Source organism: Hyaena hyaena, unplaced genomic scaffold, assembly GCF_003009895.1.
Source record: "Hyaena hyaena isolate Hyena2069 unplaced genomic scaffold, ASM300989v1 scaffold_638, whole genome shotgun sequence".
NCBI classification, from domain to species: domain Eukaryota; kingdom Metazoa; phylum Chordata; class Mammalia; order Carnivora; family Hyaenidae; genus Hyaena; species Hyaena hyaena.
The window spans coordinates 652336-674717 of NW_024081270.1; the positions used below are offsets into that span (position 1 = coordinate 652336).

Genomic DNA, 22382 nt, shown 5'->3' on the forward strand with positions numbered 1-22382 from the left:
GAGGACGGAGAGGGGGGAGAAGGGAAGGGGGAGGGCGTGGACGCGGAAGGTGAGCCGGCGGAGCGGCGGGGGGCCGGGGGGCGGGGGCCGGGGGCCGGCCGCGGGGCCGAGCGCAGCGGGTCGAGGCTAGCGGGGCGCCCGCGGCCCGGGCAGGCGTGGGGCCGGTGAGGGGGGTGACCGGGGGAGCAGGAGGGCTCCAGAGCGGGGAGGGCGTCCGGGGGCGCTGGGCAAACCAGCAGGCGGGCCGGGAGGGAGCGGCGAAGGAGCGCAGGCGTTGGGGCGAGGCGTCTGGGTCTGAAGGTTCTGGAGAATAACTTGCCCTGCGAGTCAGGATCCGGGGGCACGAGGCCGGCGCGACTCCGGGGGGGCTGGGGCCCACGGGCCGGCAGACGCGGGAGGCCGCTGGAGGCGCCGGCGGTTACTGGGGCTGGAGGGTGAGGCGGGTGCCGGAGCGGGGAGGGCGGTAAGGGCGCCGGCAGAAAGGACTTCGGGGGAGCGGAGGGGCCGGCCGGGCGGACAGGCGGGGTTCGGGGCTGGCAGGGGGCGGAAACAGCGGCCCGGCTAGCGGGGATCCGGGAGCGGTGCGAGGGCGGCGGGCCAGGCAAGCCGGGGCAAGGGGTGGGGGCGGCCGGGCGGGCAGGGATGGATCTGCACGGGTGGAAAAGCGTTTGGGCAGGCAGGCAGAGAGACAGCCTCATTACGATGCGTTTTGTCCTTGACGTGCAGTAGGCTGTCTCTAGGCTCTGGATTCGTATCACACTTCTGTCCTGAGGGTCCACGCATGACACTCTTCTCATCACCCAGCGCCCTCTCACGCGTGGTCAGAACTGTGGGGAGCTCATTCACGAGCCCTTATCTCGTAAGAGTGCTTTCACCCCTTACAGGCCTGACTGTCAACCAGATGACGAACATGGGCCAGAAAATCTGACTTAAGGTACTGGTATGAAGGGAAAACAGAGGTCAAATGGACCCCAGCTCAGCTCTGGCCAGATTTCTCAGGGTGGCACGTGGTTCAGGATCACCTGTCTCACCACAGATACATGGATATTGGAGATAGATATCTAACATCATCGTTTTAAAGTATAAAACTTTAATTTTGGGGAAATACAGCTTCTTTTGCCTTACATCTACCAGAAGATAGAAGTATGTTATCCTTGTGATAAAGATTTGCTTGGGATGGAAGGCTGATTACTTGTATTTTTAATGTTAGTTCCTTATTAATTTTCTTTATCTCATTACTTCCTGGGCAACTTCTATTTTCATATGGGTAAATTTCTCTAATTGTTCTTGATGCTTCAGCACTGAATGCCTTCCAGTTTTTCAAATAATTTTTTTCCCTTTAGATTATCACATTACCAACATCTTAAATTATTTTTATCTGCCACTGTTTTCCACATTAGAACAATTGTTTATGAGACTCATAGAATCAGTTTCCTTGGATGCTCCCTGCTTCTTGGCATTACTTTATTCCTGAACACATTTTAGGTTCATATTCCACATACAATATAGTTTTGATGTGATAATAGCTTATCAATATTTGTAGCTTAATCATATTTTCAATAAATAGTACACCTAAGTATTTCTATTAACACCTGGTCCTCAATATTCTGATATTTCACATTTATACAGCATTTTATAATTTAAAAATCCTTTTCACACATATTATTTAATACTCTTGTTTTCTGTGGAGAGAAATTCATCTTTTTAATAAGTAAAGCCATAGTGTTCTCTCTGTAAATTGTATACATTTGTTGTTTTCTAAATATGTAACATTCATGTGTGTATGTAAGTGTATATATAGAGATAGACAGGTACAGATGTCATGAAGTCATGGTCAAAAGAGTATATTCCAATAATAAATGAAAATGAGGTACTCTAATTTAGAACAGAAATCATATCTCATAAAACAAAAATGACATGTGCTATTTAATGTCCCAGCCCAGACCGGGTGCAGCGCTAGCTGTGTTTGCTACAGGGAAATCCAAGTTATTCTGACACTTCATCTCTTCTAAGACTCTAAGGAACTGTACACTGTTGAGCAAAAAACGTCTAGCCTTTCAAGTACTAAAGAGCTCTTTTTATTGAAAAGAACTGGTATCACAAAGGGTAACAAATGATATGTGGAAAGAGAAACCTGTGAGTGAGGAAAACCTGTATACAAAAATGCGTATTATTTTTATTCTAAACGACTTGGATTTTTTATGACTCTAAATTCATCCTGGGCCCTAAAAGCCCCGTAAATACCTGTCATCTTCCCTTTCCCGTGAGGACTGTGGCGAGGACTGTGAAATTCTATTGCCGTCCCTGCCTCCACCCCCACGTGTCCCTCAGCCGCTGCCAGCGGCCTGGACCTCTGTCGCCTGGGGGCCCAGCTCTCCCTGTGATTAACGCGCTGAATGAAGAGCTGCAAACACAGACACTGGAATCCCCTGGTCTGCATACCATCGCTCTCCCGGGTGTTCCTTCTCACAGTCTTTCTTCAGCCCCTCTCTTTACTTGTCCTTTATATGCTGGATTTTTTTTATAGTAAACTTGAATTTTTTTCAACGTCATTCACTTATATTTCTTAGAATGGAAGTATATATATTGTTCACCAATAAATGGTTAATGCTTTAAATTTACAATTATTCTATTTGCAGAAACTTGAAAATTATTCCAGTTAAATGAAAAAGTGTACAAAAATGTTTTGTTCTTGCAATTCAAAACGTATTTTAAAATAACGTTTTTATAGTAGCCAAAACCTGTACCCAAAACTTGACGGGGGCAGTCTCATAAGCTGAACAAAGTGGCCACATTCTGACTTAATATCTTGATTATCATCAGTCGGGGAAGAAAAGACGGTAGCTCTTACACTGCAGCTACTAGTATAGTCTCCCTTCTGGGTCCTCAGAGCTGGATCCTGGATTATTATTTTATTTTGTCTGTTCACACATAGACAACTGCTCAAACTTTGAAGGAAGTTTAGGGGTGCCTGGGGGCTCAGTCCATTAAGCGTCCCACTCTAGGACAGGTCAGGTCATGATCTCATGGTTCAGGAGATGGAGCCGCAGGCTGGGTTCTGTGCTGACAGCGCAAAGCCTGCTTAGGATTCTCTCTGTCCCTCCCCTGCGCACTCTCTCTCTCTCTCTCCCTGCTTAGGATTCTCTCTGTCCCTCCCCTGCGCTCGCTCTCTCTCGCGCTCTCTCTCTCCCTGCTTAGGATTCTCTCTGTCCCTCCCCTGCTCTCTCTCTCTCTCTCTGCTCAGAAAAAAAAGATTTAAAAAAAAAAGAAAGTTTAAATGGAGTTTTGGTACATAATACTGGTGATGCTTGCTGAGATTTAAGAACCCCCCAAAAGGGGAATCAGAAAACAACCCACAATTTAAAAAATACCCTGAGGGGCTGACTATTACACAGTGCAATCTGGTGTCCAACATCAATAGTGTTTTTCAATTAGATGATATTTTTCACAAACCACCTCATTAAGTACCCGGTAAACACTTTGCCATCACAATGAGTGTTGGGAGACTAAGTTCCAAAGAGAATGAGTCTGACTCGCTTGACCTAACGCTGCCGAGACAAAATCTCAAGCATAATCTAGACTCAGCACGCACGCTGCTGGTCTGCACGCCCGGAGGGGATGCTCATGCAGCCACTTTGCTTGCAAAATCCAGGGAGCAGCTAAACTTTGAAATGGACTCTTCCTTTAAAAGTGATCTGTTAAAAGTACTTGTGAAACTAAAAACACCTTTCCAAAAGGTCAAAACAATTATTTTATCCCCTTACTCCAGGTAATTCTGTGAAAAAGATACTACTGAACTCTAATTTTTTCATTTATAAAGTTTCGCTATAAATGCTAATGTACTAAAATCCAGTGAAGTTCTGAACTTTCATTTAAACTATGAGAAGAAGTGTGCATTTTGGGGACTTTTTACAAGCTGTCCTCTTGAGGTGAAGAGTCACTTTTTTCTACCTTGCTGGAATCCTGGAGTCACATGACCCGCGTTGCTTCTCTCGCGCTCACCGAGCGCCTCGCTGACCGAGCGCCGCAGCTCCTGCACCCGGACGCTCTCTCTCCCCCGAGGGCTCTCTCTCCCCCGAGGGCGTCACTGCCCCCCGGGCCATCACCAGAAACACTGGTTCCGGCTGGGAACGTGGGGTCTGTGCCCCCCCCCCCACCTTGCTTCCTCACAGCTGACACGTCCCCTGAGGGGAAAGGGGCGACGCTTGGGCTCGGCCTTGAGGACGCCTCCTACTGAAGCCATGAAGTGCGTCGCGTCCTCTAACTGAAGCCAAAGCCGGCAGCCGCGGGAGTCTGTCTGGCTGAACTCGCGAGCCACGTCTTTAGTTGCATCCATTCGCTGACAGTGATCACATCTGTGTCTGTGGCGCAGGCTGCTCAGCACGAGAAACTGGCTCGGCAGTAACCTACACGTGTCTCCACAGCTTGCCATCTCTCGCCGCGCTCTGTCCCTTAACCCGCTCCTCCCCAGCAGCCCCCCTGATAAGCGGCTTCACTGCCTGTTACTGACCAACCCCCACGGCCTCCAGTCCTCCTGAGCCCTTCGGTTCGAGTCCACCTCCTCAACACTTTCCCCACCGTTAGGCTTACCCCCCTCCTGCCCACTCTGGTGCTATTTCCGAAGGACACTCTGCACTGTTTGATCCGGTGACTTTTCAGGACGAACTCCCTAACAGGCCCGGGAAGAGAACTCGCGGCCTCCCTCGCGGCCAGCGTCGGCGCCCCAGCTCCTCTCCGCGCACACGCCGCCCGCCCTTGCGCGCCCGGTGCGGTCCCCCGTCTGCGCCTCCCTCCCAGTGTCTGCCTTTCTGGAGTATCCTCGTCGTCGATTAAGCTTCGGGGCAAGCGCCTGCTCCCTGAGCAGTGTTCACGTATGTACTGACCGCCTCCAGCATGCACAGCGCTGGGCCAGGAAGGAACACCACCTGCACAGCATCCGCACCTGTGACATCTAGCCTTTGTCACATCCGGTTGCGGAGACACTAGTACATATAACAAGCAACAACATACACAACCATGACTTTCAAATGTATTTCTATAGCTTGATCCCTCATTTCATTTTAGGTCAAATTGTTTTTGTATGTTTCTACTTGGGTATTATCCCCTCAATTCAGAAGTCTCAAATGAAGTTTATTTAAAAAAATAATTTTTTAAAATGTTGGTTTATTTTCGAAAGGTGGAGTGTGAGTGAGTGAAGGGCAGAGAGAGAGAGACACAGAATCTGAAGCAGGATCCAGGCTCTGAGCTGTCAGCACAGAGTCCGATGTGGGGCTTGAACTCATGAACCATGAGATCGTGACCTGAGCGGAATTTGGATGCTTAACTGACTGAGCCACCCAGGCGCCCCTAGAAGCATCAAAAGAGATTTAGCAATATCTCACCAAACTTGTACTGTTTCATTCCGTTTCTTTTTAAAGTTACCAAATTCCCTCAAAATTTCAGTTTCTTTTGATTTTTTGCTTTGTTCATTTTCTTTATTCCATCATATACCAAACTCATTATCTAATGTCCATAACCTATATCTATGAAATGTCTTTTCCTTCTTTCTTTTTGACTTTCTTTGAACCTAAGTCCTTTTAAATTCATGGCTGGAAAACTCCTGATTTTCCTGCCACTATATGTGCTGCCGAGGCAAGCACCTGATTTTCCTGCCACTAATCACTCCGTGCTCCAATTTTTATACATCTACTTGATCAACATGCTTAAACTTTTATTTCCTCATGTCACTTCTGTTTTGTGAAAAGGCATTTTCAGTTCTTCTTCTCTCATCCCTTCCTTCTAATCAGTTAAAGTATTTATAGCCTTTAACAGATCTATCCTCTCATCGCTGCACGAAACCGTGCTCGTCCAGCAGAGGCAATGACGGCCGCTGCTTTGCATCATCCCATTAATTCTGTCTTGTGGCCTTTGCCTTCAGTTCCTCTCCATCCTTTTCATTCTCCAACACTCACGCCAGTTATCTTTCTAAAATAACCAAGCGGATGAGATCACTCCCTGGTTGATCACCTGCACGGCTTCTCTACTAGTTATGAAACAACCCTTAAGCTTCCTAGACACTCATAAAACCCTTTCACATTCAGTCTCAGTCCGTATTTCCAGACCATCTCCTGTCTTTCCGGCAGCACACCCTACAGTCCCAGGTCTCTGAGTGAGTGCCACTTCTTCCTGCCACACTGCGGGCCCGGTACGCGTGGCCTCTGCTTCCTTGCGAGACCATGTGCACCCGTCCTGTAGGACTTCTTTCCAACTTCACGATTTGTACGTTGCCACTTTGCTAATATTCCCATAACAGCCCCACTTACAGTGTCACACGTACGTGTGCGTTCTAATGTGACTGCGAACCTCTCCCGAGAGGAGAAGTGCATCTCACTCGTGGTGTAAGCCGTGCCAACCCTCGTCCAACTGAATGTAGGTATGTAAGATGCTCCACGTGCTTGCCCTCCTCTCTTTCTAGACCTCAGTTCTGTTGCTCATCAGTCTGATGGCCTCAGGTGTGGGTCCTGTCTGGGTCCGACACTTTTTCTGGGTATCCGTCTATCACTCTTTTCCTTTTGCTTTCTCTTTTCCTCTTTTGCTTTCTTACTCTCCGTTTTTTTTCCACTCATGGTGATCTCTTTCCTGGGCCTATCCCTTCACTGAAACTACTCTGACAGAGTCACTGGTGTGACTTTCTTGTGAAATATAGTGGACACTCTCTCTGTTCCCCTCCAGATTCACTTTCCACACTTCTCCGCTGTCTCTGCTTGGTGGAGACGAAATGATCCTTTGCCTTCTGACTTATGGCTCAGTTTGGCTGATGGGAGGCACAAGAAAGAGACGGGACGACAGAGGGAAAAGGTGCTTGAGGACTGTCCTTCTTGGCCGCCCCCTGCTGGGCGTGGGGGACCCCCCGGGGGACCCCCCCCCCCCCCCCGCCAGCCGTCTAGCAGCCCTCTTCTGGGGCCACAGAGCTCTGGGTTCAGCTCTGCGGTGGTCACACTGACTGTTCTCAATTCCTGGGGACATTTTACCATCCTTTGTTGGCTTTTCACTTCCTTTATCCACCACTTTTCTGTCACCCCTTTCCTACGTGCTGCCTGTTTCGGGTCAGGATAACAACTTTTCACGTCACTGACTCCCTACAGGCTGTTTGATCTCTAACTGCTTTTTTCCCCCCAGGAAATTCCACACTATTTTAGCTTGCATGATCCCACCCTGTCCTGTCCTACATCAATCTTCTGTTCCTATTCGTGGGCCTGTTTTCTACGTCCATAAATGTTCTTCAGGGCTCTACCCTACACCTGCCGTCACAGCACACCCTCTTGGTGGCTGCATCTCCTCCGGTGCTGTGTTCAATCAACTTAGGCCTAGATCTTTCTCTCCAGCTCTGAACTCCTATAATTTCAATGACATATGTTAGAATAGCTCCTGTTTTGTCCTCTTCCAACCCATTATCCACATGTGTAGATTGGAACAACAAATGATAAAAGAGAAAAGCTGATCTTACCACCCTTCTGCTTAAGACCCTTCACTGACTCCTCTCGAACTCTCAGGATAAAGTGTGCACTCCTTAGCGCACAGACGCATTTACCCCTCCGGTCTCCTGTCCGGCCAGGCTAGCGGGGCTCTGCGCTCTGGCGTTCTGCGTCCTCTCCCTCCCAGAGCACCTCACTCTGCCCACCACGCTTGTGCTGCGCACACACTCATCCCTCTCTGTCTGAAGTACCAGGCTTGCTCATTTCATAATCAAGCCCCAGTCTCCTCAAAGCTCTGCTGAAGAATCTTCTAGTCCATGAGGTCTTTCTTCAACTATAACCAAGCCTGAGAAAATGAACTGAATTGTTCTCAGCTCTGATCAAGGGAACTACTGGCCACAGATATTCTAAAAATAGGAAGTACTATTAGTAAATTAGTAAAGGAAGTACTTTGGTAAATAACATTATGTATAGGCAGAGTATTAACATAATTAATGTCTCCAATGTAAATGTCTTTATATAAACAAACATTATATATTATTATCATTACGCATGGGGTACTATTCTATATTTTTTGAGGCATTATTTCACTTTTCTCCTAGATTGTACACCAGGAATTGTATTTTAAAACATTCTTCTTTCCCATATCCCCTTCACAATGCCTGATCTAGTGCTATACATGTTGTAGCTTCAATAAACATTTAGAATAAATAAATGGAGAAATAAAAGATGTCACAGGGCACTCTGTGATTGGTTGATCCACTCTATTGCTTCCAAATAATGCATTTAAGCTCCTGGAGAGGAACCAGGGGCCATTAGCTTTTTCAAGACATCCAGGAAAGATTTTCCATGAGGAAAAACCCATGCCTACCATACAGTTACTCCTTTTATCTGAATTTACATCACTACAATTCAACAATATTTTTTCCTTGCAGTAAAGATAAATAATGAACATCAATATTTTAAAATGTTTTGAATGATAGTTTCCATAGAAAATTATTCAACATAGGCAGCACTGTAATGCCACAATAGAATTTTGCCTTATTCTTGAAGCAATTTATATTCTCCTCTACTTCAATTTAATTTGTAAAATAAATAATAAACAATAATATAATTAAATAATATAATTAAATAATATAATAAAATAATAAACAATAAATTAAATTGTAAAATTTAATTTGTAAAAATAAAATAGCAAAATTCTACAAGGGTGAGGAGTAACTGATGAAAAGGCCTACAAACTCAGTAATAGAAAGCTAAATTATTAAATATTAATAATTATACATAATAATAAATTACTTACCTCCAATTTATTGTTGGTCTGTGGGAAGAGGGAAGGTTTCCTTCTGATTTTAAGTTGGATTCCTGAATTTGTTTGAGGGCTTCTTCCAAAGGAGGAACTGGTTTCTGAAAAACTAAGGGCATAATAAAGAAAAAAATCATATAGTACAGAATCACTTCATCTTCTATTCTAACTGGTCAATAATAAAACACTACTTTAAAACTTTGAAAAAAGAAAATATTTTTTACAATAGTGTAAATATTTTAAATTTAGACATCCAATTCCCCCAAGAGAAATTGTGACCTCAAAATTCACATCATCAATTTTAAGACTATTTACCTGGAAAAAAAACTTTGAGAAATGTTCAGTCTCTTCATCCTGGCATGCAAATTGCACTGTATCATAACTCCATAAATTTCTGACAAAATTTATTAATATTCTTATGAAGAAAAGAATCCATCACATAGAAACACCAACTGATGTTTACTGAGCACTTACCGTTAAAGACATTATTTTTAAGCATGTTGTAACAAATGTAATGCTCACTGTGGCCTATGAGGCAGTTGCTCTTTGAATCACCATTTTGTAGTGGAGGAAACTGAAGCAGAGGGAGGGTAAACATCTTGTTCGAGGTCATAGATTATGTGGATGTTTGTTGACATGCTATATAGCACAACCTCTCACCCCACAGCCACTTCCCATAGGCCTTCTGCTGGGCACACTGGTCTCAACATACTCAACCTCTCCTACTTCTCTAAATATCCTTTCACCTTCCTGGTCAAGTTGAAACTTAGCTCTCTGAAATGGAAACTCACCTGCTTAAATGGAGGCAGTTTGCTCACAGTTTGGTGAGTTCGAATCCCACATCCAGCTCTGTGCTGACAGCTAGGAGCCTGGAGCCGCTTTGGATTCTGTGTTTCCCTCTCTGTGCCCCTCCCCCACTCATGCTCTGTCTCTCAAAAATTAATAAATGTTTAAAAAATTTAAAGAAAAAAAGATGTGGTATATATAAATTATGGAATATTATTCAGCCATAAAAAAAGAATGAAATATTGCCACTTGAGACAATGTGATGGACCTAGAGGGCATTGTGCTAAGTGAAATAAGTCAGAGGACAAATCTGTATGATGTCACTTATATGTGGAATCTAAACAGAAAAAAAAATGAACAAAACAGAGAGACTCACAAAGGGAGGAAAAAAACTACTACCAGAGAGGGCAAACACTGAGAGGCTGGTGAAGGGTGAAATAGGTGGGGGGGGGGGTGGGGATTAAGAGGTACAGACTTCCTGTTATAAAATAAGCCAGTCATGAGGGTGTTATGTAAGGCACAGGGAGACAGGGATGCTGTAATGCTATTGTGTTGTGACCGATGGAACCAGACTTCTTGTCAGGATCATTGACTACTGTATAAAAGTATCGAATCACAACGATGCATGCCTGGAATAGGAAATCGGATGTCAGTCATACTCCAGATACCGAAAACTACCTTAGATCACTTGACGACCACCCGCCACTGCCTCTTGTTGCTGGTATTTAACGACTCCTGGTTACCCCCCTCACGCTCACGCAGCAGGGATAGCGGAGCCTGGTATTTTCGAGTCTGACTGCGCAGGAGAGCGGCACTCCTCCATTTAGCCCAGTAGCTCCAGTCCCTCCAGTTCTTCTACCCGAATACGCTCACTCCAACGACTCTGACGCTGTTCAAACCCCTAGCCTGCTGCCCTTCTTGGAGCGCGGGGAAGGGCCAAGCACCGTGCTTACCTGGTGAGCCTGCACTGCACCTTCAGGGTTTGGGAATAAACTGAACTAACAGTCAGTCAATTAAGTAGCAGCCTTTCATAGCTATGTTCTCGTTCTTCACTGATAGCACGGACCTTTCTTAAACTATTACTTTGATATTTTGTATAGGTAACATATTATACTCAGAAGTGAAAAACATACGCAGTACACATCTGGAAGTCTTGCTCTCCTTGGTCACTTGTATATTCTTTCACTGTTTCTTTACTTCTTTAAGTATTTATTTTTTAATGAATATAATTTATTGTCAAATTGGCTTGCATACAACACCCAGTGCTCATCCCAACAAGTGCGCTTCCTCAATGCCAAACATCACATGATCACAACTGAGCCAATGGTTCTTGAAATTCACTTCAATATATGAGTGCTCTGGATTACCAGCATATGTCTGGAACAAATTATGCTCACAAATCAAGGTTTTACATATATATAATTTTCCCTTCTTCCTACCAGAAGGGAGAATAATATATCCTGATCTGGACCTTCTTTTTATGATTAACAATCATATGATTTTTATGATTAACAATCTATCCTGAAAATCAGGGATAGATGCTAGTCTTGTGAGAGTATAAGGGCAATTTGGGAGACTTAAGAAAAACAATGCAATATTACTAACATGAAATTGGGTATGGGGCTGTGACAGTGAGGCCCTGAAACCCAAGCCTCCTTAGCCTCATAGTAAATCTCCTTCTGCTGGAGAACTTTCCGTATCAGTCCACAAAGAGTTTCTCCACTATTTTTCTAACAGTTGCAGAATATTCCATTGTATAAATGTGTCATTTGTTTTTGCTAAAACTCTGACTCTTTGTATCTAGACTATTTGGTAGTCAGCACCCTCTTTGGGGCAAATAATTCTCATGAGTGGTGACTACTTCTCTGAGGCATTTAACATAACTGACCACATTCTCCTTCTTAAAACTACCTTCTCTTTTACTGCCTTTTTTTTTTTTTTTTTTTTTTAGTACGCTTTATGCTGGGCATGAACAAAGGGCTTGAACTCACAACCCTGAGATCAAGAGTAGGATGCTTAACTGAGTGAGCCACCCAGGAGCCCCTCTTTTGCCTTCTTTTACACTTTTTTTTGTTTGTTTGCTTTTGCTTACTTCTCAAAATCCATTTTTAGGGGCGCCTGGGTGGCTTAGTCGGTTAAGCGTCCGACTTTCGCTTAGGTCATGATCTCGCGGTTCGTGGGTTCAAGCCCCACGTAGGGCTCTGTGCTGACTGCCAGCTCAGAGCCTGGAGCCTGTTTCAGAGTCTGTGACTCCCTCTCTCTCTGACCCTCCCCTGCTCACGCTGTCTCTCTCTCTCTCTCTCCTAAAAATAAATAAGACATTTAAAAAAATCCATTTTTAGTTTTTCTGGCTCTCCTACAGTAAATACTAGGGTGTATTAAGATTCTATTTTAAGCCCTACCCTCAATCTATGATCTATATCCTGTTTAGCTTATCTTTCCCACGGCTTCATTTATCAACTATATATACATTCATTAGCGACTCTTAAATATATACATCTCTGCTCCATCTTTTTCTTAAGTTTCAAATCCATATTTCTAGTTGCTGATTTGATTTCTCCATTTGGATAAGCCATAGGAGGCTCAACAGCAATACATTTAAAACTTAATGATCATTTACACTTGTAATCTGATTCTCCTCCTTTATCCATAACCCTAATTAGTATTATCATCATCTACCAAAATCACTAATTCTGCAAAAATGTCTAAAAATGTGTGAGGCTCTCTGTAGAATCCTAGAGCACTGCTCTCCACCTGGACCCTCGGCACTCTCCGTCAATTAGCAACTGAAACCTATTCATTGCCTCTCCTGAATATATTACCACTTACCTCCACATCCAGTAGAGTGCTTTAATTTAGCAGCTGAACCCCTCTTGCCACAAATACTGAAATAGTCTCATACCAGTCTATCTACTTCAGTGTCTACTCCAACCCAACTTCCATGTTGTAAATGTAATTATCTTTCTAACAAACAAATCTCATTATAGTAGAGACCCAAATTTCCCACTCAATATCCATTTTCCCTTTCTTCCTTTGCAACAGATCCTACATTAATAGTTAGGAGTAGCAATACAGCACATGAAGTTGCCAAGTACAAATTACACTAAGCAGGTAAATGGATATTTCTAGGAAAATAATTCAAAAGGAAATTTTGTCCTTTACAATTTTGCCTTCTTTGTGCCTACAGCATGGCATGATGGCTGGAGCTTCGGCAGGTACAATGTGACTGTGAGGGTGGAGATATAAACCACAAGCTAAGGATGGTTGAGCTGAGAGACACAGGCATTGGAGTTCCCAGTGACACTGCATGGTCCCCAAACCAGCTCTGACTGCCTACCTCAGAGCTTCATATTATCCGAGGGAAAAATAAACCCCATCATATTCAAGCTGTTGTTAGTTTTAGTGGTATTACAAGCTGCCCTTACCATGACAGACACAGTAATGGCTTGACTTTCAATTAAAAATCTTTAAGTGGATTGCATTTTGGAGAAAGACAAAATTCCCAGCATGATATGCAAAGCTCTTTGGGTCCTGGTTCAAACTTAATTTTTCTAGACTTACATTCATTTTTCTTCACTTTTCCCCCAACCTATGCTTCGTAATTTATTTGCAAAAGCTTTTCCTTCTGTTGGGGATTAAAACATTTTTTTTCTCTTAGGTGTGGCAAAATGCTTATTCTTTAAGATTCAAATTAACCCATTTCTCAGGGTGCCTGGGTGGCTCAGTTGGTTAAGCATCCAACTTCAGCTCGGGTCATGATCTCACAGTTCATGGGTTTGAGCCCCGCGTTGGGCTCTGTGCTGACAGCTAGCTTAGAGCCTGGAGCCTGTTTCAGATTCTGTATCTACCTCTCTCTCTGACCCTCCCTTGCTCACACTCTCTCTCTCTCTCTCTCTCACACACACACACACACACACACACAAATCGTTTAATAAGCCATTTTCTCCATTTCTCCAAGGATGATGTCTTGATGTTCCTGTGCAGGTTTGATTTTCTTCCTTCTGTGTTCACACAGAGCTTCACACATTCTGTTACCACAGCAATCATCAGTGTATTTACTGACATTGTTTACATTATTCTCATCTCCAAAATCAGCCGTGAGATCTTTAACAGTGGAGTAGGGTTAGAATTTTCTCTTATCTCAGCCCAGGGCTAAATACAATATAGTACAACATATGCTTGTTGAACATAAAGGTTCTGCCTGTACTTTTCTTTTTGAAGCTCTGACATTTTATCTTAACTCTGTGTTTCTATTTAAGGTATAAAAAATGTAGATGTGATACCAAAGAATCAACCATAATTTAAATTCTTAATAGATTCCAGGTCTCAGATTGTTGTACTGTGTCACTTTGAACACTTTATTTTATTTAAATGTCAGTCTCTCAAACAGGAATTTGAACCAAAATGTGAATAAAATGCCAGAATGAATGTGACACTAATTTACTGAACCTAAATGTTAAATTTTCTTTTTACTCAATCAGTTTTAACGAGACAAAACATTGTGAGCCAGGATGAAGTAGAATCAAACCTGCGAGCTTTCAAAATTTACTAATAGAGCCAACAAAACACATTCTACAAGTAAACCTAAATTGAGTTACAATTTCTCACTTGGTTAAAGTCTTATTACTCAAAAGACATTTTTTTTTGGTTTGAATTTATACTTTTTAAAATTTTCTTTTTTAATTAATTAATTATTTTTGAGGGAGGGAGAGAGAGAAACAGGGCGGGCAGGGGAGGGACAGAGAGGGAAAGACAGAATCTGAAGCAGGCCCTAGGCTCTGAACTGTCAGCACAGAGCCTGGTGCAGGGCTTGAACTCATGAGCTTTGAGATCATGACCTGAGCTGAAGTTAGACGCTCAACCGACTGAGCCACTCAGGCGACCCTATACTTTCTTTCTTAACTTATCATTTTACTGTCTACTCAAGTTGAATATGATATAACTTTCAGTTTTGCTCTCAGATCGTTCTAGAGATTAAGATACCTGCTCTCCTCCGTTGTGAAAGAGGAATATGGGCACGTTGGAATTTTTCAGTGACTTCTTCAAACTTTTCTTTTCTTTGTTGAAGTATCTGTTCTCTGATTTGTTGTTCTCTTTCTTCTTGTTCTTTTCGTTTCTCTTCAAAAGCTCTGTATTTAAAACAAAAAGTAGGTAACTGAATTAGGGAATAAGTTTTAAAAATCTCAACACAGAAAATAGCCTCAAACCAGTGATTTATTATATAGTGATGTTTTCATATTTTAAAAGTCTACTTACTTAGAAACAAATTTTTTAAAAAAAGGCCCTTAGCTAAGAATTTTAATATGTTTATATGTGGTAATTCCAGAACCTTATCCAGGCCTGGCAGGCCTGCATACATGTTCCCACCTCCCAAAGCCTCCTGTGGAGGAATTCTTTAGTATTTTCTGGAATGTGAAGAGTTAATTCACTGGTGGAAGAATCAGCCTCACAAAGTATGGGGCAGTGAAGACAATAGTGTATATTTCTTTTTTCCTTTAGACCAAAAGTTTAAAAATTGGCTGTCATGATAAGTCTGAAGTATGCTAAAAATCCATGTAATTTATATAAAAATCTTGATTTCCACCTTCTCTGGAAAATGTGTAAGATTTGTCAACTCTGAACTCGTATTCACACATGGCTACAAACACCTGCCCATAATCCTTATCATTCCCTATTTTTTTAACTTTCCTATTTCATTTATTTCTGATTGCAACTCGGCACTTGAGTTTATGTCCTCTAGTTTCACCTGTTTCAAAAAATTAATTCTGCTTGTGAAAAATATGTGTGTGTGTGTGTGTTTCAATAATCATTGGCTGGACAGTGAAAAAAATGGAAAAGGAGGCCTGCAATTCACTGGTTGAGAATCGGCCAAGGGAGTCCCCACGCTGGAGTGCATGGGGGCAAAGACATGGTAGGTGAAAACGCTTTAAAGTTTTTGGTGCCATGGTTTACTATTAACCAGCCTTCCAAAGACCTTCACTGGCTGGAGCATTATTCTACTCTAAATAACTCAGATTTTGGGAACTACACTTCTGGGAAGTAGGGTTACATATATTTAAGTGGTCCTACTCTGGTGGCAGGGAGGAGATGGTGGGTGGCGGGTCGGAGACGGTGGGCGGCGGGGAGGAGGCGGTGGGTGGCCGGTCGGAGGCGGTGGGCGGCGGGGAGGAGGCGGTGGGTGGCCGGTCGGAGGCGGTGGGTGGCGGGGAGGAGGCGGTGGGTGGCGGGGAGGAGACGGTGGGTGGCAGGGAGGAGACAGGGGTGCAGCGCCACAGGCAGGCACTCCCAGACAGTCTCCTTCAAGAATACCCCCAGGGCAGGACAAGGAAGCCAGCTTTCACCATTTGATTCAACACAGTACTGGAAGTGCTAGCCAGAGCTCTTAGACAAGAAAAGGCAATAAAAGGCATTCAAAATGGAGGGGAAAAAAAAGTAAAATTATCTGTGTTCACAGGTGATATAATATTATATGCAGAAAACATTAAAGACTCCACAAAACACTGTTAGAACTAATAAACAAATTCAGCAAAATTGAGCAAAATTGAAGGATAAAGAATCAATACACAAAAATCATATATACTATATACTTTTTATAAACTAACAATGAAGAATCTGGACAGGAAATTAAGAAAACAATTCCACTTACAATAGCATCAAAAAGAATAAAATACTTAGGAATAAACTTAACCAAGGAGACAAAAGACTTGGACACCAAAAACAGTGCTGAAAATTTTAATAAAAAAACCCATCTTAAACTTCATATGAAATCTCAAGGGACCCTCAAACAGTCAAAGCATTCTTGAAAAAGAACAAAGGTGGGGGGTGTCTCATACCTTCTGGTTTAAAAAGTTACTTCAAATTTATGGTAACCAAAGTAATATAGTACAAGCATACAGACAGATATACAGATCAATGGAGTAGACTCGGGATCCTAGAAATAAATGCTTGTATGGTCAAATGATTTCCCACAAGGGTGCCAAAAACATTCAGTGAGGAAGGAATCGTCTTTTCAACAAATGATGTTGGTAATACCAACTGGATATCCGTACGTGAAAGGATTAAGTTGGACCCTTACTTTACAGCATAGGCAAAAATTAACTTAAAGTAGATCAAAGACCTAAACATACGAGGTAAAACATAAAACTCTCAGGAAAAAAAAAAAACATAGGGAAAAATAGGGAAAACATAGGGGAAAAAACATTGTATTTGGCAATGATTTCTTGGATCTGATGCCAAAGCATAGTCACCAAAAGAAAAAATAAATTGGACTACATCAAAATTAAGAGGTTTTATGCATCAAAGAACACTATCAAAAGTGAAAAGGCAACTGAAAGAATGGAGGAAAATTTTGCCAATCATATACCTGATAAACGATTGATTCAAGAATATATAAAAAAACCCTCACAATTAGACAACAAAAATGATCTGTTTAAACAAAAGGCAAAGGACCTGAATAGATATTTCTCTAAAGAAGATAAACAGACACCAACAAGAGCATGAAAAGATGCTCAACATCACTAATTAGGAAACTGCCAATCAAAACTGCAATTAGATACCACTGCAAATCCATTAGGCTGGCTATTATAAAAACAAAACAAAACACAAAAGAGAACATCACAACTGCTTATGAGGATGTGGAGAAACTGGGATCCTTACACACTAGTGGGAATGTAAAATAGGCAGTTGCTGTAAAAGAGGGTAGAGGGATTCCTCAAACAATTTCTTAGAATTACCATATAACCTGGCAACTCCACTTCTGGAATATGCCCCAAAGCAGTGAACGCACTTATGTTTGTACACTTATGTTCATGACAGCATTATTCACAGCAGCCAGAAGGTAGAAACAACTAAGTGTCCCTCGATAGATGAAGAGATAAACAAAATGGGCACACATACAAGGGAGTATTTCTCAGCCTTAAAGAGGAAGGAGACTCTGACATATGCTACAACATGGATGAAGCTTGAATACATTCTGCTAAGTAAAGTAAGTCAATCACAGAAGGACAAATATCGTCTTACCCCACAATCATATTGCCTAGACTAGTCAAGTTCATAGAGGCAGAAAGTACTATGGTGGTTGCCAGGGGCTGGGTGAAAGAGGGTATGGGGAGGTAGGTGTTTAATGGGTAAAGAATGTTAGTGTGGAAGATGTAAAAGTTCTTCAGTTGGGAAGATGATGGTGATAGTTGTACAACAATATGAATATACTCAATACCACAACTATGAACTTAAAAATGGCTAAAATGGTAAATTTTGTGTTATGTATGTTTTATCACAAAAAGTAAGAATCCCCCCAAGGTCTGTGATATTGAGTGTGTTCCCTCAACCTTATGTAATGTACAGTGCAAGAGTAGCTGTAAGTTCCTTTCCAGAGAAGCCTTGAGCCCCTCCACAGTGAGATATAACGTATCAGCACTGTCCACTAGAAATAAAATATAAACTGTATGTGTATTTCATTATTTTTATTCATTTTTTATTTTTAAGTAGGCTCCATACCTAGTGTAGAGCCGAATGAGATGCTTTAACACACAACCCTGAGATCAAGAACTGAGCTATGATCAAGAATCGGACGCCCAACTGACTGAGCCACTGAGGCACCCCTGTAACTTTAAGTTTTCTAGTAGCCACATTAAAAACAAAACAAAACAAAGCAAAACGAAACAGGAGTTACTAGCAAACCGAATCTAACAATACATCATTTAATGAATTATTCACCATGATCAAGTAGGATATATTCTTGGGCAGGAGTGGTTCAATATCTACATATCGATCGACATGATACATCACATTAGCAAAAGAAAGGATAAGAACCGCATGATCTGTTCAACAGAAGCAGAAAAAGCATTTGACAAAACACAGCACGCTTTCTTGATGAAAACCCTCAAGGAACATACCTCAGCATCACAAAGGCGGTATATGAAAGACCCACAGCTAAAGTCATCCTCAAGAGGGAACAACTGAGAGCTTCCCCCTGAGACCAGGACACGACAGGGACGTCCCCTCTCACCACTGCTGTTTTACACAGCGCTGGAAGGCCTAGCCTGAGCCATCAGACAACAAAAGGAAATAAAAGGCATTCAAATTGGCAAGGAGGAAGCTAAACTTTCACTCTTCACAGACGACATGGAAAACCTGAGAGATTCCACCAAAATACTGCTAGAACTGATACATAAATTCAGCAAAGTCGTACAATATAAAATCAACATATAGAAATCTGTCACATTTCTATACAACCGTAAAGGAGCAGCAGAAAGAGAAATCAAGGAATCAATCCCCTCTACGACTGCACCGAAAACCATAAAATACCTAGGAATAAACTTAACCAAGGCGGTAAAAGAGCTATACACTGAAAACTGCTGAAAGTTGAAAGATAGAGTGAGGAGTGCAGTGAACTGAAATTCTTTCTCCAGGTGATGGAAATTCTGCTCCATAATCACTGTGTGAGATATATTTTTGTTAGGAATATTTGGATTTGAAATGTTTTTGTGTTTGTGTAAAACACTGTTTCAAAATGTACTTATCCTCATTAAAATGCATAAGCTATGTCTTTAAATACAAGCTAGATACAATTATAAGGCTGGAAAAAAGTGCTGGGATTCTGCCAGTGTTCCCTAAATTCATGTACTCATAAACTGTCTTCTGGCAAATAAGAGACAGACTTAAGAGAGAGAGAGAAAATAGAATGCCTGGCTGGCTCAGTCAGTTGAGCGTCTGACTTCGGCTCAGGTCAAGATCTCGCTGTTGGTGTGTTTGAGTCCCACACTGGGCTCTGTGCTGACAGCACAGAGTCTGAAGCCTGCTTTGGATTCTGTATCTCCCTCTCTCTCTGCCCTTTCCCTGATTGTGCATGCTCTCTCTCACTCTCTCTCTGAACTAATAGACAAATAAACTTAAAAAAATCATTTGTTAAAGAGACAGAGAAAAGAAAACTATTGAAAGCTTATAAAAGAAATTAAAGAAGACACAAAGAAATGGAAAAACACTCCATGTTCATGGATTGGAAGAACAAATATTGTTAAAATGTCGATACTACCCAAAGCAATCTACACATTCAATGCAATCTTTATAAAAATAACACCGGCATTCTTCACAGAGCTAGGATAAACAATACTAAATTTGTATGGAATCAGAAGAGACCCTGAATAGCCAAAGCCATGTTAAAAAAGAAAAACAAAGCTGGAGGCATCATAATCCCAGACTTCAAGGTGTATTACAAAGCTGTAATTATCAAGACAGTATGGTACTGGCACAAAAACAGACATTCAGATCAACGGCACACAATAGAAAACCCAGAAATGGACCCATAAACGTATGGCCAATTAATCTTTGACAAAGCGGGAAAGAATATCCAGTGGAAAAAAGACTCTTTTCTTCAGGAAATGATGCTGGGAAAACTGGATGGCGACATGCAGAAAAATGAACCTTAACCACTTTCTTACACCACACACAAGAATAAACTCAAAATGGATAAAAGGCCTAAATGTAAATCCTAGAGGGAAAACAGGCAACAATCTCTTTGACCTCAGCAGCAGTTACTTTTTACTTGATACATCTCTGAAGGCAAGGGGAGCAAAAGCAAAAATGAACTACTGGAACCTCGTCAAGGTGAAAAGCTTCTGCACAGAAGGAAACAATCAGCTTAACTAAAAGGCAACCGACAGAATGGGAGAAGATATTGCAAATGACATATCCGATAAAGGGTTATTATCCAAAATCTATAAAGAACTTCTCAAACTCCACATCCAAAGAATAAATAACCCCGTGAAGAAATGGGCAAAAGATGTGAACTCTTTTCCACAGGAGACATCCAGGTGGCTAACGGACGCATGAAAAGATGCTCAACATCACTCATCATCAGGGAAATACAAATCCAAACTACAATGAGATACCACCTCACACCTGTCAGAATAGCTAAAATTAACACAGGAAACTACAGATGTGGGTGAGGATATGCAGAAAGGAGAACACTCTTTCACTGTTGGTGGAAATGCAAACTGGTGCAGCCACTGTGGAAAAGAGTATGGAGGTTCCTCAAAAATTAAAAATAGAACTATCCTATGACCCAACAATTGCACTACTAGATATTTATCCAAAGGACACAAAAATGCTGATTCAAAGGGGCACAAGCACCCCAATGTTTATTGCAGTGCTATCAATAATAGCCCAATTATGGAAAGAGTCCAAATGTCCACTGACTGGAAAATGGATCAAGAAGATGTGGTATGGGGCGCCTGGGTGGCTTAGTCGGTTAAGCGTGCGTCCGACTTTCGCTTAGGTCATGATCTCGCGGTTCGTGGGTTCGAGCCCCGCGTCGGGCTCTGTGCTGACTGCCAGCTCAGAGCCTGGAGCCTGTTTCAGAGTCTGTGTCTCCCTCTCTCTCTGACCCTCCACTGTTCACACTGTCTCTCTCTATCCTAGAAATAAAAAAAAAAAAAAGAAGATGTGGTATATATATAATGGAATATTACATGGCCATCAAATGAATTCTTTTTTTTTTTTAATATTTTTATTTATTTCTAGGATAGAGAGAAACAGCGTTAACAGGGGAGGGTCAGAGAGAGAGGGAGTCACAGACTGAAACAGGCTCCAGGCTCTGAGCTGGCAGTCAGCACAGAGCCCGACGCGGGGCTCGAACCCACGAACCGCGAGATCATGACCTAAGCGAAAGTCGGTCGCTTAACCGACTAAGCCACCCAGGCGCCCCTGCCATCAAATGAATTCTTGCCATTTGCAATAATGTGGGTGGAATTAGAGTGCATTATGCTAGGTGAAATAAGTCAGAAAAGACAAATATATGATTTCATTCATACGTGGAATTTAAGAATCTTTTATGGTTTGTCTCCCTCTCTTTTTATCTTATTTTTCCTTTCCTTCTCCTATCTTCATCTTAATGAAGTTTTGAGAGAGAGAGAAAGAAACAGAGCATGAGTGGGGGAGAGGCAGAGAGAGAGGGAGATACAGAATCCGAAGCAGGCTCCAGGCTCCGAGCTATCAGTATAGAGCCCGACTGCCGGGCTCGAACCCACAAGCCGTGAGATCATGAAGTCGGACGCTTAACCGACTGTGCCCTCAGGTGCCTCAAGTTGAAGGATCCTTACATTTATGTTAAATGGTCCAGTTATAACTCTAAATAGTTATGAAGGAATATTGTAATCCCTAGAGAAGCCACTAAAAAAAAAGTAAAATTTAAATTTTTTTGACTAACTCAATGGGAGGCAGGAAAGGAGGAAGAAACAAGAGAAAAAAATAGAACTGACAGAAAACATGGTTAAATGATAGACTTACATCAAATTGCTTTAAGAATTATTAGATGTAGGGACACGTGGGTGGCTGAGTCGGTTAAACGGCCGGCTTCGGCTCAGGTCATGATCTCGCGGTTCGCGTCGGGCTCTGTGCTGACAGCTCAGAGCCTGGAGCTGCTTCAGATTCTGTGTCTCCCTCTCTCTCTGACCCTCCCCTGCTCACGCTGCGTCTCTCTCTCTCTCTCTCAGAAATGAATAAAACATTTAAAGAAAATTTTTTTAAAAAGGATTATTAGATGTAAACAGAAGGCAGAGTCTTGTTTTTGGGAGACAGTTCTCTATAAATATTTATTTCTGCACAGCCCAGGTTCTCTGAATGAAGGCATTCCCAGCCACGTAAGAGGGTTTGTGTAGAGAGTGCAGGATAGTAAAGCGCAGAAAGGTCTTCCTTCCTTGAGACTCGGGGTAGTGAAGATAAAGATCTCTCTCTTCTCCAGAGAGCGCTTACCCTCTAGAGCAAACATAAGGTTTCCTTCTGTCTGGAGAGGGGTGGCATGGCCACGTAGAAGATGAGTATCCAGGTTTCGCGGTTCC

At 42.4% G+C, this 22382-nt stretch overlaps 1 protein-coding gene across 4 annotated transcripts in view; it reads right to left on the reverse strand.

Moving 5' to 3' along the window:
* The window catches only part of CEP126 (centrosomal protein 126), a 115847-nt gene that overhangs the window by 54033 nt on the left and 39432 nt on the right, over positions 1-22382 (reverse strand). For all 4 annotated transcript variants that reach the window (XM_039216545.1, XM_039216546.1, XM_039216548.1 and 1 more), the window contains 2 exons: positions 14530-14675; positions 8758-8869 (listed from right to left, as the gene is read on the reverse strand). In XM_039216545.1, coding sequence (XP_039072476.1) covers positions 8758-8869; positions 14530-14675 — 258 coding nt within the window. The remainder of the gene's footprint in view (positions 1-8757; positions 8870-14529; positions 14676-22382) is intronic.